Consider the following 18,734-nt stretch of genomic DNA (forward strand, 5'->3'; position numbering starts at 1 on the left):
TAGATACTAATTGTTTACAGGAGATTTTGTTATAAAGAGATTTGTAGCTGTAAAACATTAGTAATCTGTATCGTAATTGGCTATATTCTTTTTGCAGTTAAGCTGAAACAGTCCAGGATCAAATACTGAGAATTAAGATTTTTCATTGCTTGCCATATGTCTGTAGAAGTATTAAAACTTACGCAGAATTATTAAAACACCGCAACATAAATAATATTTTTTGGGGGTTTGGATTAAATGGGAGAAAAGTAAACGTACTGAATAAAACCCCATGTTTTAAGACACTTTAGCTTAAAGACATCTTTCTTTCTTTTTTTTTCCAGCAAAGAGATCCTTCTTCAAGATTAAGATCTTGCAGTGTAACAGACGCAGTTGCAGAACAGTCTCAATTATCCTTGGTAAACCAAAGCTAACTTCTATTTCTTCCTTTTTGTTTGAACATTGTCTGATTCTGAATATCTTTTCTTAGGTCAGTTGTGGTCAGATACAGATCAGTAACCAGTATGGGCATATGACTATCCCAAATAGTAATGGATACCAAATTAGTATCATCATGGTCAGCAACTAAAATGAGGACATTCATGTGAGAGAAGAATGTCCTGAGGCTGCGAGCGCAGTGGCACTAACCTGAGTTATCTAACGTAGCACTTCCCTGCGCTCGGGGTGTGTGCTCAGTGGAGAGAGAGAATCCTCCACCGGGTGTTTTCAGCTGGGGTAGGAGAGGGCAGTAGCACCATCTGTATTTGCAGCACAGGACTCTCCTGGCAGGTATATTTTTGTGTCTCATAAATTGATTTTACTTGGGATATATAGATCTATAACATTAAAAGGGTTTGGTGTTTTACCTCGTTGTAGTTAAAAGGAGCCTTTTTGTGATAGTCCTCCTATGATAGAACGGAACAGCACTGCATCTGTTGTTTTTTAATCGGAGTGATTTAGGTTAGCAACTTCTGCCATTTTATTTAAGTAGATTCTTCAAACAGGAAAAGATACAAAGGTGTTTTGTAAAAAGATTCTCTTTCACGTGATAAGCACACATACCTTTGGTCTAATTGATAGAAAGTTCTACGTATTTTGTGGTACGAGGGTTGCAAAGGTGGCAGGCTGTAGAGAGACTACTTAAAATAGGATTGCCCGAGACAAGCTTTTGAATGAAACTCTTCAGATATTTTTTAAAATTATACTTTTCTTCCAGGATTATTTTTTACCAATATTTTATTAGAAATACATTACATATGTATCTACAAATAGCAAATTTGTGTATCTTTTTTATGGAAATATTGAGTAAATAGCATATATCAATAAGTTTGTTGTTAAAGCTGATGTCTCTCCTTTGCTTGTTCTTTCTGTTGCTGTTGGGCAGACATTTACAATAACCATACTGTTTTTCTCTCCGTTTAATTTTTTCACATGCTGTAGCAGTTTAGTGTATCTGCATTTGCTGCCTACAGATGCATGTAATAGCTGTTGCTCAAAGAACTGCTTCTGAAGGATTATCCATCCCTCTGCTTTCTCCTCTGGGTAGACAGCGGGGTGGTTTCCAGTACGTCTCTGCCTTCACTGTCCTCCCTCTCTACCAGACAAAGTTGACTCTGGACGCAGTCTGCTCCAGAGGTGTTCTGCTTCTTTCTTTAATAGCACTTTATGGAGTCCGGGTTTCTTATCACTTGATGGAGTCTGGGTGTCTTTATCTGGTGTAGTCAGGTTGGGATTGGTGATATGGCTTTCACTTTATTATTTTAGAACGCTCATTTCATTAGCAGATGTTCAAAACAGCAGAACTGAAAGCACTGCGCTAAAACAAGGCTGTTACCTCATCTTAACCATATTTAATCCTTACTGAGCTAATCATAACTTATCTTCTAGCAACTAAATACATACTTTCTTTCTAAATACAGTGCTGCTCTTGGCTGTATTAGTCCTTACTGACAATTCACAGTATCAGTTCCATCTTTCATCTGACTTCTGCGCACTCACTGATGACCAGAACTTATCCATTTTGGTTTTAAATTCCATGTTTATGTGTAGAACATGCAAAATTCATTGGGGGGTTGGGGAATATGTTACATTGAGGATAAATGTTCTTACTATTATTGTTAGCAATACTGAACATAAAGAATTGGATACAAGAACTCTTGAAATTAGTTCCCTTCGTGTTTTTTATGTGAGATTCTGACTTGGTTATCAGTGATTGATGACTCAGGTTTTTTGCTATTATCTTAAACATTATTTCCATCTAATTGCTGTCTTTTAATAAATCTGAGTGTCTGTAATTCCTTACTCCTAAAGATGTGACAGTAATCTGTGACCTTCATCACTAAATATACTTATCTGTAACATTAATTATCATTTAACAGCAGAGTGGTCCATCTAGGAGAGCTCGTTCTTCAACTGTCACAGGTGGTGAGGAACCAACGGTAATAATACTCTTTATCAAGCATTATCTCTAAATAAAATGGGTAGATTTAGGTCTTGTACAATAAGGAACTTTTTTTGACAAAGCAGCAGTGTGTTGAATGAAATACATCCACTGAATCAATAGTTATATTTGTTGCTGTTTAAAATTTTCTCAAAATGTCTCAAAACACTGCAGTTTCACTCAAACACGAGCATGTTCTAATGATGTGGATATGTCACTGAGTGTTAACACAGCTATGCACTAAGGAAATGCCATAGGCTTCTAAAAAATGAAAGATACAATACCTAATTCTTTAAAAACTGATAATGAAAGAATCGGGGATTAGAGACATCAAATCAGTATACACGTAGCTGTGGTTTTAGCCTGCATCTGTCTTCCCTTACTCTCCATTAGACTAATTAATTCTTAAAGCTGACGTTAATTTGAGAACCATGGAGGTACAGTGATACATCATATAGCTCTTAACGGTCTTAAGTAATGCCAGTTTTCATTTTCCAGTAGTTGTTCAGCGGTCTAAGGCTGAAGTTTTACTTTGATGATCCAGTAAAATGCTGGAAGTGCTTTCCTGAAGGTGTAATACAAGGAAAGTGGTTTTAATTTATACTGGGCTTTGTCAGAAACATCTCATTCTTTTCTAACCTGATTAAATGTCAGTCTGAAGCAAGTTATCTCATGGAAATCATTTTACAGTAGCTATCATAAATAGCTTTTATGTATATGTGTGCTGCTAGATCATTTCGGGGAGAGAAATATAATTTAAATTTGGGTATGTTTTCTATTTATGTGTGGTAATGTCAGGTCTTAATTTGGGTGTCGATGCTTCATTCTGTAATGCTGTCTATATTTACTGGTTTTGAATCTTAGAGGAGCATAGTTGTATTGTGTTCCTGCAAAGAGCAATTTTTTTTGTGTCTTTGCAAAACCTGCTTGATTTGTTAATCATTAGAAAAACGTGTGCTATATTGAACTGCAATGCAAAGGTCTTGTTGGCAGAGCATCTTGATTATACTTTTTAGAGCAAAATATTAATATTTTTCTGCAGATGACTGATTTCAAACGTCACTGACTCATAACTAATACAGCTGTATCACAGATGTTTTACCTTATTATATTGCAGCTACTCCTGGGACCCTCCCCCCACTTCATTCAGCATGCACTTATACTCTGAAGCCCTGATCTAGAGGGGACTTGGGACTTAAACAGGATTCATGCATTTCAATCCAGAGCATCATCTCCAAAGCTTGCCGTTCTCTCTCTGCTTTAGGCACCTCAAGTTTGTAGACGTACGAGCTGTCAATAGCAGGAGTTTCTGGGGCACTTGAGCTCTGCTTTCAGGGTCCCTGCAGAGCCCCTGGCTGGGCCGGGGCCCGTGGAGGTGCCAGCCGTGCAGAAGCCTGGTTCCGCAGGCGCACTGGGCGCCCGCCCGGCACAGGCTGCAGGGGATAATGCTGCTGCGGTGCCTGGAGAAGGGCCCATGCCCCTCTGTGGGTGCTCCGCGGGGTCAGGAAGAGCACAGAGTGCGCCGCCCTCCTGGCTGGGCGGTGATAGGAGCGCTGCAGGAGCAGCCCCTGCGCAGCCCGGCTGTCCGCCGAACCGGGCCCACAGCCAGGCGAGGGAGCGGGGCCCTGCTGGGCTCGCCAGCCCGGTGGCCAGGGCGCTGCGGGCAGAGCCCCTTGGTGAGCAGCAGCTCAACCCAGGAGTGGCACATCCCTGCTTGCTGCTGGCCTGGGGGAGAGCCGGCCCCACCCGACCCTTCTGCAGTGGGACCGAAGTAGGGAACAGTCTGTGTGGGTTTGTGGCTTGTCCTGGCCAGCTCTGGGGCCGGGGGGAGGCTCCTAAAGGACATGCTCATGCAAACTAACCATGCCTGAATTTTCCCCCTTCGGGTCCAAGTCTAAACATTTCGATAGCTCATAAGAAATTGATACACTAAATATTCTGTGTAAGTGTAAAAATGTTCCACCCGCCCTAGAGATAGCGTGGCTGACCTTTCATATTGATCAGTGACAGAAGATGAGTAGATCTGGCACTCGAGCATGTGTAATGAAGTAGGTGTTGCTGACTGTAGAGAAAGTACATGTTGGGTGAAATCTATCTGTGGTTATTAACCACATTGCTTTTCAGGATCTTTTTTTTTAAATCCCCAAGGACGTTTACCGCTCCTCTGTGAAGGGTACATTGTAAAACTAGTCTGAGCAAAACATAAGTTAATGCATCGTGTGTCCCAGCATCTCCATTCTCATGACGTTTGGTCCGTAACCATAACACTTCTTTTTCCCCCCACTATTTACTGAAGACAGTTGCTAAAAAGTGTTCAGTTTTGGGGTAAAAGGCTCTTGATAAATCTCCCAAGTTCCTACTCTGTGTGGTAGAATATCTTTTACATGGAAAGGAGATTGAAGGGCAAACTCTGTTTTGCAGATTGCGTTAACCCACAGTGAATGGTAAGGAGAAAGGCTGGTGATAGCTGAATTTATTTTGGTAGATAGAGTGTTAAAGAGAAAGGAAAAATCAGGTGGCGTAAACTAGAGCATCTTGTGTTCCTGTATCCTCACAGTCAAAGCTGATATTTTGCAGCATGCCATCGTACAGTAAATAGATTGTGTATTATTACAATTAAATGATTCAATTTTTTAATTTAAAATCCCTGACTTATCCAGACCTTATGTTTACTCTGTACTGTAGACAATAGCCTGAATAGAGCAAACACGTAAGAACATGTAGCAGTCATCCCCTGGCCCAGAAAATCAGTGAATCAGTCAGCCCTCCCAGAGTATCAGATACCTTAATTATCTCATTTTTAACTAAAACCTTGTCTGTGGAGTGTTTCCAGACCACTTACTGTGGCCTTACTGACCACTGATTAACAGTTTGGAAGCCATTAGAACAGTCCTGGCAGAGGTAGTCTCCTTGCTGCCTGCAGCTCTGTGAACAACACAGCACAGTCTTTCCAGCACTTGACTATTGGGGAAAGAAAGAAATCAGTCTCATAGTTTGTTTCAATGGATATTACTTAGTTTCCTCATCTGTGTTCCTCTGTTTTCTGTTTCCTATTGTAGTATGTCAACTTTCTGACCCACTCAGGATCTTTTCTCATTTCCCTTGATTATCCAGGCAGTTCTCCAGCTCACTGGGTCAAATACGCTCTGCTCTTAAAAAGCAAATACACCGACTTAAGCAAAAGTCCTGGGAAAGAGGTCTTAAGAATATGAAGCAAGAACAAGAATTACAGTTAATTACTTTGCTGGAGCAGAGGATGCAGACTGTAGGAAAAGAATGTATCCTCTGTTTCGCAGGAGCCTTCAGAGGCCTGAAGAGAGTTATCAGATCCTGCTGTGCAATGTAATTCACATCTTCCATCTTTGGCTAGTAATTTTGCACTGTATATATATTTTTAAATGGAATGATGGTAAAACACAAATCACTGTTTGTAAGGATGTGGAAGGAGTAACTTGTTTGGTGTAGTTGGTGTGGAGAATACAGCTACAGACCTGGAGACAGAGGCCGCTGTCCAAGTAGCCTTAGTTGTGGCTTAGTACTTGCCGCACCCTAGTGAGTCTGCAGAGTAACTCAGAGCACGGATACTTTAGGAAAAGAAAATATAATTTGTAATAAAATGCAGAATACTTGCACTGAGGAATCTTAAGTAGTAAAATAAGGAAAAACAAAACTTTTAGAGTCTAAGGTATTAGTGGATGGATTGCAGGTACTGAACTGGAAACTGGAGTCATACTTTTACCCATCTAAGTTTTACCAATTAATTTGGTGTTCATCCTGTGGATGCTGTAAGTGGCTACAGGTATTTCTTATACTCTCAGCCATAATGCAGTTGGTAGTGATTTTTTTAAAATTTGGCAAAAAAAGACCCAGACTTAAATCTGCAGTGCTCTGCAAGGTGGATTGGATTAACGAGCACTGGGGTAATACGGCCTTTAGAGCAAAGGGCAGCTCAGAGCGTCCATGTGTTTCTTGGCCGCCTTCCCTTGGTGTGCCCAGTCACTGTCTGGTGTCAGACATTTGGTTTTACTGTCAGTCTTTCTTTAAGCCGTGTTTTAAATGCAGCATCCTGCTTCTTTCAGGAAAGGCCTTGTAAAAAAGTCTCCTCTTTTCCAAGCAGTCTGAAAAGAGTTCATAAGTGTCCTTGTGAGCAGCAGGTGTTGGGGTGGAAGGGGCAGCAGCCAGAGCTGCTTTCTGCACATTGGACGTTGATACGAGTCCCTCCTCTAGCTCAGATGTCAGAACCATTTCTTCCTCCGTGTTCGCTGGCGTTAACTAGTACATCTGCTCTAGAACTTGCATCCTCGTAGAAAATGCGATGTTCGGGTGCAACACGCACACTAAGCTCAGCAGTTCAAGTCTGGCCTTTCTGTCTGCTGTGCTGCTTTGCAGTTCTACCCATCAGCATTTACACCTGGAATTCTTAAAGAACCAGTAAATTAACGTTTTACACCATAAGAGAAGTGCCATGTACATTGCTACAGCCTGTTCAGGGGAAGCCATGCTAAAAGCAGACTCCGATTCAGTTTGTTTTCTTAGCACTGCAAAGCTGCCCGTTTCCAAAGGAATTAACGTTACTGATGATGAATTAAAGCACCGCACAAATTGGTAAGACAGTGCAGTTCAAGCGCTGTTTTTTACTCTGTCACGTGATGAAGACCTGTAGGTTTCATCACCCTTCTGCTGTGAGGGCAGATATTTGAAAGAGTGAAGCAATCTCTAGCATTATAGTCTCCTGATAATTAATGTATGAATGTATATTTTAATGTGATTAAACTAATAATTAAATGCATATTGAACCAAGGAGCTAGACGTAGATACTGAAAAGCACCTTGCACGTGCCAAGTCTTTGATGCGATAATTAATGCATGGGCTTCATTAGAGAGCACAGATCCTGTCCTGCAGAGTTTAGCAGTTTGCGTCTATCTGCTGTGAATGACAGAAATTCCTGTATCTCTCTAGCTCTTAGTATTTACATCAGTTACTTGAGAAAAACGCCTGTCCTGAGGCAGCATACCTGTTCCTAGCAAGTGATGTCTGAAGAGGAGACCCATACTAGAAGGAGGCTAGGGTTCATAACCAGTAGAGTTATGTAGAGTGCATGGTCTAGAACTGCAACTCCCAGGGCATCCTCCCCATAAAATGCAGATGCAGATGGAGACAGGGTCAGTGTTAAAAATTCTCTCTAGGCTATTTTTCCTCAAGAAGCTTTGCTGTTTGTGCTACGATGCTTTTTTCCCCCCTCTGTATGACCCAGAAAAAATACCCGATTGGTTTAAGCACTGAATATTTTCCTCACACAAGACAGCATCAGCAACACAAAATGACGTAATTGCTGTGTTGAATAGTGACATAACTTGTTTAATGGCAATTCATGCCTTTGGCAGGTTATCATTATCTGTATATTTTTGTTACAGCATTGTCTTTCTTGTGGAACTTTTAGTAAAAAAAAAAATCTTTTCCCACTAAAGTTGGGGCTCCAATTTGGGCTGTATATTGTATTTTCAGGGCACCTAACCCTGTATGCAACATTTGTAACTATAACAAAACGGTTAAACTTCAGGTTTTAAACCCAGAGTATTTTCTTGCAACTAATTGAAGACACCCTCTGGTGAAGAAAAGAACAGAACTTGGGAAGTCTTGACTGCATGGTTACTTCAGTTCTTACTTATCCATGCTAATAAAAGGAAAAACATCCACCTTTCTATGGAAAAATCATTAAAACACAGAATTCCTTTTTTGTCATTGTGCATAATCTACAAATTACACAAAAGTGCAAAAGTGAATAGAGAGATCTGTTGTGAGAAAATTTGACTCAAAGGTACATGAAGAAGAGCTTGTATTAAATGAAACCAGAAACTGTATTTTTCTGTATATTTGTTGTGTTTAAGACTGTTGTAAGTTAACAAGTTCCTTTTTTTAAACAACAGATTTATGAATTTTTTTTTTTAGCTATTATAAAATAACAATACAGTAATTTCTTGCTTGAACAGCCTTCAGTGGCCTATGTACATACTACACCAGGCTTACCTTCGGGCTGGGAAGAAAGGAAGGATGCAAAGGGCCGTACTTACTACGTCAATCACAACAATCGAACCACAACATGGACACGGCCCATTATGCAGGTACGAAGGTCTGTTGTAATGCTTCATTTAGGTAGCAAACATGTTGCATGTACTGAGTATCATTTCAGTTGAAGCAGCTCCTCAGAACTCTGAAATTTAAAAAAAAATATCCTAAGCATTGTCACGACAGCTCAGGATAATTATAAAAAATGGCAATGATTGGGATTTTTTTGTTACTTCTTTAAACTATGTTAAGGTACAGTTTAAGTTGATTGCTACAATGGAAAGATTTTACAGAGAGGTACATCTCAACTAATAAAAGGAGGCAGATGCACTCTTAGGACTGCATTTGAAAGTTGTGTTGATCTATTAATAGTACCATACATTATTTGCCCTTCCAATGGAATCAAATGCTTGATCTTTAAGCAAGTATATTTAATATTCCATAGTAATAATAAATAATTACATAATTTTAGTGTCCTAACTCTAGATGAACTGTGTTTCTGACAATTTGCTCTCTTGGTTTTGCTTTGAAACAGCTTGCAGAAGATGGTATGGTCGGGTCGACAGCAAACAGCAGCAACCATTTAAGTGAACCCCAGATAAGACGGCCTCGCAGCCTCAGCTCACCCACCGTCACTTTATCTGCTCCACTGGAGGTGAGAAGCGCTGCTACCGAGAAGGATCGCTTCTCTCTGACTTCCCGTTCTTTGGTGCCTTAGAAATTTTTATTTCCTTTTTAGTTATCAGCAGCCACTTTTCCCAATTGCTGATTTTGCTCTAATAGATGGCTGTTTTCCAATAGTATTACTTAACTTCCGTGGTCATCGATATGATGGTTTGGTTTGGTCAGCTAAAACGTAACCTGTGTGCATGTCTGACACGAACCTTATTGCAACGCCCTTCAAGTGCTGTGAGTGTATAAAATCAGAAGTATTTTTTTAAGTTGGAACATGTATTTTGATGCTGATAACTTTGAAAATAATACATGCAATTGAGTTTGGAAAATCTCTAAGCCAAGATACCGATTGCGTTTTGTATTCCTTGTCTTTCAAAAGGATGTTTAATTTCTTTTAAGTATCTTTAGTTCAGAATACTGTTGAGTGATGCTCACTGCAACATGTCTAAATAACTTCAGTGACTTCTTATGCAATCAAAGACAATGTGTTTTACTTCTGAAAGGGTGATTAAAACTCTTCAGTCAGTTAAACATGGCTGTGTTGAGGAGAATAAATTCTTAAAAATTTCTTCAAACTTAAAGTACAGCACGTTATTTGTCCTTCTCTCTCACTATCTCTTCCTACTTGTGTCCCCTTTGCCCCTGCAAAAGTTGGCCAACAATCAAGTGAAGATTGTAACATTTAGTTCATTTTATGCATCATTCTTGTTTGTTCTTTATACTGAAATGTATTCAGACTGTTGTGCAAGTTGTTAAACAAACGTAGGATTGTTGGACAGATTGTAGTGAGGTGATTATAGTTGATATTTAATATAAATTACCCATACGTAATTCAGATAAACCTTTTAACAATGAACTAATAACTAGCCTTGCCATTGTTAATTTTGAAGATCAAATCTACTGTAATTTAAATAAAAGATTCTGAATATCTTAAACTAAAACATTAAGGACATTCCTGTCCCTACTGACATTTCAAACAGTTGAGCTGGTGGAAGTCACTGACTGAGCATCTGAGATTTGAGCGAGCTTTTAAGGGCGATAACCTGTTCCACAGCTACAAAACCAGTGTTCTCTTCATTTCAGAATATTCAGCTAATCAGATTGGTGGGTAGTTTGTCAATGCTCAGAAACCACAAGGGTGCTGAAGAGCACAAACTTCTCATACCCCCCTCTGAACTAATTTTTTTTTTTAAAAAAAGGTGTAGATTTAATAATATTAAAATCTTAAAAGGATACAGCCACAAGAAAAAAATAGTTCAACTTTTTAGAAGTTACTTCTCTTGTTTAATTAGTTACTTTATTGTAAAATGTTCAATTTTGTGTACAAGACATATGGAAAGCTTTTAATGCAAGATATTTTAAATGTTATTTTCGAACATTGCAGTTTAACTGCATTTTTCATCCAAATGCAGCTCAAAACAAGCCACAAATAAGGCTAGAATAATTTTGTAAATATCCATGTTGGTGGCTTGTTTTCTAATGTAATGCTCAAAAAATTAACTGTGGGCTAAATTAGAGAATTGTCAACATGAGCATGCATAGATTTACTGAATCTTAGTAATTAGTAAAACAAGGAGAAAACAATCTGTTATCACATATCAGCTAATGAGAGCGTGTTTTTGCAAAGTAACTGAAAAGTACAAATGCAAACAAGGTTTAAACGTAGCACTTAAGTCTTGTTTTTAAGTCTTTGGTTCTGACAGTCTGTATTTTCAAAGGTGAGTAAATCTGGATCAGATTGCTCAAGCTGTTTAGGTATATAAACCTGCAGTTTCCCAGTGACATTTTAAAAAACCCACCTCGTGTAACTTCTGTTTTTAACCAACAGTCATTGATCAGCAAAGCAGTTTTGAGGCTGTGATAATTTATTTTGTTAAAAAAATTGTCCAAAATCTGTAACTGCAAACCTCCATTTATTTTTAGGAACTTGTTTTAAGTTCATATTTAACTGTTTTGTCTGAAGTTGAGTTGAGAAAATCATCAAAAAGTGGATAACATGGCCTCACATTTAGGATACTCTTTTGTTGTAAAGTGAGGGATGTCGCACCATGAAGTGTGAAGCAGTGCTTTTATTTTTTCCTTTGTAAAATGAAATACTGACATGTACAGGGCAGCTGCAGTAAAATATATAATCAAATGTAAATACTGTGGACGTTATCATTGCAGAGGGAAGTGATAAAACACTGTGTCCTTCAGAGCAAAAAGCTCAGTATGTTGTAAGGAACAGAATCTGGCTAAATAGGTTCTAGGAAATCAGTCCTGGCGCTTAATTCTAGTATTAATTGTATCTGGAATGAAAAGCTACTTGCTGTGAAGCCAAGTTTTATTCGTGTTACAGTATTGAGTGACACTTGACAAATCTTACTCCCTTTCATTCCGTCAGGGTATCAAGGACTCCCCGGTGCGCAGAGCAGTGAAGGACACCCTTTCCAACCCGCAGTCTCCGCAGCCCTCACCGTACAACTCACCTAAACCACAACACAAAGTTGCACAGAGCTTCCTTCCCCCCGGCTGGGAGATGCGGATAGCACCCAACGGCAGGCCCTTCTTCATCGACCACAACACTAAAACTACCACGTGGGTAAGAGACGTGCTAGATAACCAATCTTGTACATGTTCCTGGTTTTGCTTTCCTGCTCATATACCCCCGTTCCACTGTGGGATTGGCCTTGTCTTTAAGGGGAGGTTTGTCAGCCCAACTTCCCGTGCAGCCCAGGAGGACTCTGGCGGGCTCCTGCCTGCAGCCAGTGGCTGACCCCGTGGAGTTACTGTAGCACTGCCGGGGCTGCGCTTGCAGGAGGGAAACCTGTTTGTTCACAGCCCCTTAGACTTCAGTGCGTTTCTACATCATACACCATGCCACGGTGTTTCGCATTTTGTATTTGACCTTTTTATACTTGACAAATCATTGCACACAAGTGCTGTCCTTCAGATTCCCCCCGTCTGGGTTTCGGAGGCGCACAGCGCCATGGAGGTTGGGGTGGCTGTTTAACATGAGACTGTCCGTAATTGTACTGTCTTTCACTGTGACTGGCTCTGCTTTTTTATTAACGTAACGTACGTTCATCATCTTCAGTTAATGGAATCCATTTGATTACTTGTTTTACATCATAAGGATCCATTTTTCAACAATGCTGCAATTTTGGTCAATAAATTGAAAAACTAAGATTACACCAGGAAAAAATGTCAAAGACAACCCAGCATTCCACATCACCCTTGAAATAGGAGTTGCACTTTAATTTGTTAAGCATCATTCAGATTCCCAGTGACCACTAGTTACGTGACATATTTTTAATGCTGGTTCTTAACAGTGGTCCCAGGTGCATGTGGGTGAATTACGTGTGTGGAAATCTCAAGCATTTTTTGTCTAGATTTGTCTTCCATGACCTATTTTACTTGCTCCTTTTTGCCTCATTTGGACATTGATGTCATAATTCCTGTGCACTAATAAAAATGTAAGGAGCTCATTTCATCCTTTTTGAGCCTTTTAGTGATAGGATGGCTTATTTCTCTTACATTTTGAAGAGCCAAAAATGTGCATATGTACCTAAATGCTGCTTACGGGAGTGCATGCCTTCCGAAGAACATGGCTGTATTTTTTGCAGCACGTCTTTGGATATAGCACACTTAATGGAAGCAGAGTCTTACATCACCCTAACTATTAACATTTTAAAAATCCTTTCAGTATATGAATCCTACTAAAGTATGTGACACATCCAAATACTAAATGTTCTATCACTTTTACATGTTTTGGTTTATTCTCAAAAAATGAGAATAACAGAATAACTGTAATGTGGGAAGATTTCCAGACAATTCTGTGTTTGACTTGGTGTGTAGATCTAACTTGATCTGTGGGTTTACAGTTCTGTATTTCTGTTACAGGAGGATCCACGACTGAAATTTCCAGTGCATCTGAGATCAAAAGCATCTTTGAACCCTAATGATTTGGGCCCTCTTCCTGTAAGTGATAGCGTGTGTGTGTTAATATATATGTGCTATCTTCTGTGGGCTGAGCTGGTACTGCAGTCATGTATTCTCTGTGGGCACACACGTTGCTGTCAGCACTGTCCGGAAGATGTTAAAATACATGGACACAGCTTTATTGTGATCTGTGAGTCAGGGCTCTTCGAAGCCAGCCCATTGTATTTCTGAAATGATTTCACGTTTCTTGGCTTATCTGAAGCTTGAGCTTTGAAGAAACTTACCTTGGTTTTATCTCTTGACTATGTGCTTTTAGATAATTGCCTGTTGCTTTAGGAAAAATCGGAGCAGATTGTTCAAAGCAAGCTCTTATCAGTGTACCAGCATATATTGGCATTCAGAAATCTAAATAAATTTTGATGTTTAATTAAACTAACATATTCTGCAGAGAAAATTATCATTTTAACATCAGAATTTATTATACTTGTAACCAAAGTATAATATTGATTTATAGCCATGCCAAATACTGAGCTTTGCTTTGTTTTTAAAAAACTGCATCCTTCATGGCAGAGTCTATGAAAGCTAACACTTTTTCTAAGGTGCTGATTTTTATGGCGTAGTGTTAATTCAGCTCATTGCCTCATATAAATGATGTGTACTTTTGAGAAATTGCCATTGAAATTGTACTTGCAACACTGGAAACCTTAGTGACAACAAGCCACTGGTTGTCACCAGCACCCTCGATGCTTCAGCACGTGTTAGGGACAAGCCGTCTGCAAACGGCTGTGCCAGCAGAAGGGGCTGCTGGCCCACCCTGCAGGGCAGACTAAATTAGTTTTAAACCATTTGAATAACAAGTGCTGGTTTTGGGCAGGAGTGGTGACAAATGCTACCTGTGGTGAGGGGCGGCCGTCTCTGTCACCACCTATGATCAGGCATCCTCCTCCAAAACAAATCTCACTGTCCTTGGCTCAATTAGCAAAGTTTTGCCTCGTATTTAAATCAAGGCAGGCCACTTGTCAGGCCCAGCGTATTGAACCACGGATTAGATCACCAACTATGTGCAGTGGAACATATTTCTTACGACGCGTTTCCTGGTTGTAACGCAGCAGTGATGCCATTTGTCTTCAAGACAACAGCCGTGGAAGTAGCTGTTTGTTTGCAAGTCTTCAGACACACTGAGCACACATTAATCTCTGAGGACACACTGCTTAGATAGGAGGCACTGCATGGGAGCAACTGAAGGGCCAGCTGACAATTTCTAATGTTAATTGCAAGAGGCAAAACATGCAGTGATATCAGGATAGCCTGACATATATCACTGGAAATACATAATTAGTAACAAATTTAAACTCAGTTAATCCATTTTTTGAGTGAGGTAAGAATGACTACAGAATGTAACGAGTTTCTCAAACAAGACTGAAATAGAATCATTTCTTATCTATATTTTATGGAAGTCTGAAGCTCATGGAGAGCATACAGGTGGAGTGAGTGCTAAAGTGGACAGCAGTGCACATACTAACAATGTGCCATTTACTCTCCTTTCTGTGCTACAACCATTTCGAAGATGAGAAAAGGGCATGGGTAGAAAGGGAAGAGTTGAGGACTAGGTTAGTCTCCTCCCACTGCACTGAGATCCTGGCTTACGTATTGACAGAAAATAACCCACATGTGTTTTCGGAAGGAGAAGCAGAAACTCTCAAACCTCACCAGTGATGGACAGTCTATTCCTTGAGATCGTTTCCTTGTAGTAGGAAATGGGTATAAACCCTGATGCAAGAAGTTTCCAAGTCGAAGCTTTAAAAAAATATTTACTGTATTGGATACAGTTACCTGTATCAATAGCCAGTTCTTTGACTCTTCCTAGATTTTTGGCCTTGACATAGCGCATCTGTGATCATTTTGTGTTTTCTACCTCACTGGAATCTGTCAGACAGTTTAAGTAGGCGTGGATAATGTACTGCTTCAAGCTCTGCGAGAGTGGTAGTATTTCACTTATTTTCTCTCTTTTTATTTCCCAATTCCAGCCTGGTTGGGAGGAAAGAATACATTTGGACGGAAGAACGTTTTATATAGACCATAGTAAGTAAGCACTCAGGTACTGCAGCAAATAGACAAAGGGAGGTCATAACTATTGAAGTGAAAGCTTTATAATTTTACTCTTCATTTAGGAAGCCAGGTGTTGATATGTGGAGACATTGATACCAGAGACTTAGTGCCCTCCTACGGTACTGTATATTCACTGGAAGCTTGCTTTTAATTGGTTCATCAAGCTTTGTCCCTCTCTGACTTGTGAAGCATTAACATTTCTTCTTTGTGGTTTCTTTTGTTCTTGTTGATATTTTGGATTCGTTGTCGGTGTTGTTGATGATCCCATGGCTTATCTGCACTTAATAAATTAAAATATACACTAGGAATAGAAAATAAGATGAGAAAAGATAATATAGCCACAACTCCACACGTAGGCAGTGGAGAAATTAGCACTGATAAGTACTCTTTCCTCTCCTTTAAAGAAGGTCTTGTGGCAGTGCTGATTCTGATCTTATTTCCTATTTATAGCATGTTAAACTGCACCCAGCCCATTAATATTATTCAGTTCTGTTAGTGAAGTTCTAGTGTAAGTGATGTTTCATTGTAGACTTGTCTTATTACAGCATTTCAGAACTACTGTGTGAGTTTTTGTTGTTGTTTGAAAACAAAGCAGCCCAGAAAGGTTGGGCTGTTTCTTCTTTTTTTTTTTTTTTAAGACTTCAGCTGGATTTTATAATGAGCTATTTCTACTGATGGCATAATCTTCACAGAAATAGATAACTCACCAAACCGTTAGAAGAGGGTACATTTGCTATGCAAAACTTAAAGAATTAAACTCTTAAACTGTTATACATATTTGACAGTATTATGTTTTTCCAATAATACAAATTTTGAAATTGTGTAAATAGTTTTAAATGAAAATTAGAAATAACGTGCTCATCAAGCACAAGGTTAATCTCTTTCAAACCTCAGTACAGAGTTACTGATTTTTATACCTTCCGTAATTGTTTTTCCCAACAGCTATCTGGAAACTTAAATATGGCAAATCATTCTAAACTGCTGCCACTGGAGATTCACAGAATAAAACTGTTTTATTTAAAATAGCTGTATAACTGTTGAGCCTCCCAACCTCCTTTAAAAAGTTTTAAATTTTCAGTATCCTAAATCTACTTAAGTACGTGTTAGTCTCTAAAAGCAAATGGAATGTTAAAGTCGTACGTTAATTAGAATTGGCCAAAGAATTTATAATAGTTGTAAGACTAAATGTATTTGCATCTGAAATCTCTCCTAGTCCCTCTTTCGGTCCAAGCTGTTTTAGCTTTCCACGTAGCAGTTTCTACAGAAGTTCAGAGGGTTTGTTGATGCTGCTGCCAGTCTGCAGCAAACACCCTCGCGGTCTCACTCTGGTGCCCCGCCACCACCCCGACGGGTGGGCTGGGGAGCGGAGGGGTGCCAGGGGTGCTGCAGCTCCGCGGGGCGACGCCGCGCTCGGCCCTCGGGGCCTGGCTGCCCGCGGCGCTGGGTGCGCCGGACTTTGGCCGGAGCCGCCTCGGCAGCAGCGTCGGTGCTCAGGGACGGCTGAGCCCAGCGGCGGGACCGCGGCTGGCTTGGGAGCACACACTGGAGTCAGTCGTGGCTGTGGCCAGCCCTGCTCACCTTGAATACACAAGTCTCAGTAGCCCATTGCCATGATCAACTGGCCACCCTTTCAGCCGTTCTCTGCTAAAGCCATTAGTTAAGATGTAACAAATGAAGCCAGTTTCTTTATTAGAATACAATATAAATGTTGAAAGTGTTGACAGATTCAGTGACTATTAATGTCCTGGTTCCCCAGATACATTTTGTAATCCTTCTGCATAATTAGCCCATACTGTTGTCCTATTTTTGAAATGTTTTTCTCATCCCTGAGAGAAACTGTAAAAAAGTCCAATGCAACCAGCACAGAAACCTCATCTTGTGGGGCAATGCTACCTGCTGTTAAGCGTGCCATTAAACTAGTAAGGCGAAGTACTGTTAAAAGAATTTAGATATTACTTGTAACATAGTAGCCTGAAAATATAATCTTTTTAGATTTTAACTGTAAACAGTTCTAATTTCTGCAGCACTCAATCTTCTAACAAAAATAGAGTCTCCAGTTCTCCATGACTGGTCCTTAGCTAGCTCAGTCAACATTATTTACCATCTGTGAATAAAATATTCATTGTAGTATGCATGTCCTTCTGCATCTCCTAGGAGCCTTACAGGAAAATACAATTTACCTGTTGGAAGGTATCATGAAGGAAAACACAAAGTTTTTCCAGCCATATTCAGAACAGTTGGCAGTGGGTCAGTGACAGAGGGGTGAATATATTAAATGGGTTCCCCTCAAAGTCTGTCTTGGATCCCTCATTCTTCAATATATTCATTAGTGATTCGAACAATGAATTAGGGGGAATGTCGTTAGTTCAGCAGGAAACAGCAGCGTCGGAGAGGTGAGAGGTGCTCACTGGAACGGGATAAGTCAGAATGAGTCCGGCAAGTTGCTGCTGTAGTGTGAAGTAAGACGCTCTTTAATAAGAATTGCAAAATAGTTCTCAGAATGGGAATAATTAGCAGAATTTTGGTTGAAAAGGGCATTAGAAATATTATCAACTGGACATGAGTCAACTCATCCTGTGATGTATCAGCAGGAGTGTCTTAAGACCTGCAGTAATCCTCCTAATCTGATCAGCACTGCTGATGTCTTGGCCATGGTGACTGTCTCTAGCACGGGGTCCCAGGCTCCAGGGATACAGCTCCCACTTGGAAGGGACCAGAGAAAATGGAGAGGAGGGAATCCTCAAAGGGCCTAGAGCCCGCTTTGTGAGGAAAGACAGAGTGTTGTATTTGTGCAAAGACAAGAGAGAGATGGTAGGTTTTTGAAAACGTGCTGCAAAAGGAAGGAATTTGTTATCCACATCCACTTTGGACAAGACAGAGTCTTGAGCTACAATCCCAGGTAGAGCAGTTTACATTAGACCCTTATTATTAGTTGGGGCATTTAAGCCCTGGCACAGCATTTATCATATGAAGTCCCTGTCTCTGCAGTACTCCGAAAAAAAAATAGACAAAAATTTGTCAGGAACATTGTACACTCTTAAGCACGTAGGGCAATAAGAAAGAACTGACAAACTTGCAGTCATTTCCAGTTCTATTCTCTTTGATTTCATAGAAAATTGCCACCAGGATTTGTGGCTTTTGGTTTCAAGTAGGTATAAGAAGCAAATTGGTAGAAAACCAGTAAACTTTTTAGAAGGAAATGTGACTGAAGAGGTTGAAGCAAGATGAAAAGGGCCAGGTTAGGCGTCACGCCTTTATGGCAGGCTCTGGTCTGCGGACCTCCTGTGGCTTCCTCCATAACTTCCATAAGCACTAAATAGACTTAATGTTTAGAGGGAAATAAAATAGTACTTTAATATTAAATTAACTGATAAATTTCTTGAAATGTGTTTGTGATCTTTTGAATTTTTTTCAGTTAACATTTAATGAATGTCACCTTCCAAATCCCAGTCCATTTTAAAACTAGCTTGGGATGCTCAAAACTTACGGGTCTCTTCCAACTGTAGAAACATGGAAAATACTTGTGTTTTAACAGAAGTGGGTT

The 18,734-nt window shown here is 39.9% G+C and overlaps 1 protein-coding gene across 7 annotated transcripts in view; it reads left to right on the forward strand.

Annotated features, from left to right (window-relative positions):
- LOC141918909 (E3 ubiquitin-protein ligase NEDD4-like) overlaps positions 1-18,734 on the forward strand; it is a 173,642-nt gene that overhangs the window by 134,181 nt on the left and 20,727 nt on the right. For 4 of the 7 annotated variants that reach the window (XM_074813860.1, XM_074813861.1, XM_074813856.1 and 1 more), the window contains exons 12-18: positions 324-398; positions 2,358-2,417; positions 8,410-8,541; positions 9,021-9,140; positions 11,544-11,741; positions 13,043-13,120; positions 15,109-15,163. In XM_074813860.1, coding sequence (XP_074669961.1) covers positions 324-398; positions 2,358-2,417; positions 8,410-8,541; positions 9,021-9,140; positions 11,544-11,741; positions 13,043-13,120; positions 15,109-15,163 — 718 coding nt within the window. The remainder of the gene's footprint in view (positions 1-323; positions 399-2,357; positions 2,418-8,409; positions 8,542-9,020; positions 9,141-11,543; positions 11,742-13,042; positions 13,121-15,108; positions 15,164-18,734) is intronic. The other 3 variants (XM_074813862.1, XM_074813858.1, XM_074813859.1) reach the window with 1 other exon arrangement.

Source organism: Strix aluco, chromosome Z, assembly GCF_031877795.1.
Source record: "Strix aluco isolate bStrAlu1 chromosome Z, bStrAlu1.hap1, whole genome shotgun sequence".
In the NCBI taxonomy this organism is placed as follows: Eukaryota; Metazoa; Chordata; class Aves; order Strigiformes; family Strigidae; genus Strix; species Strix aluco.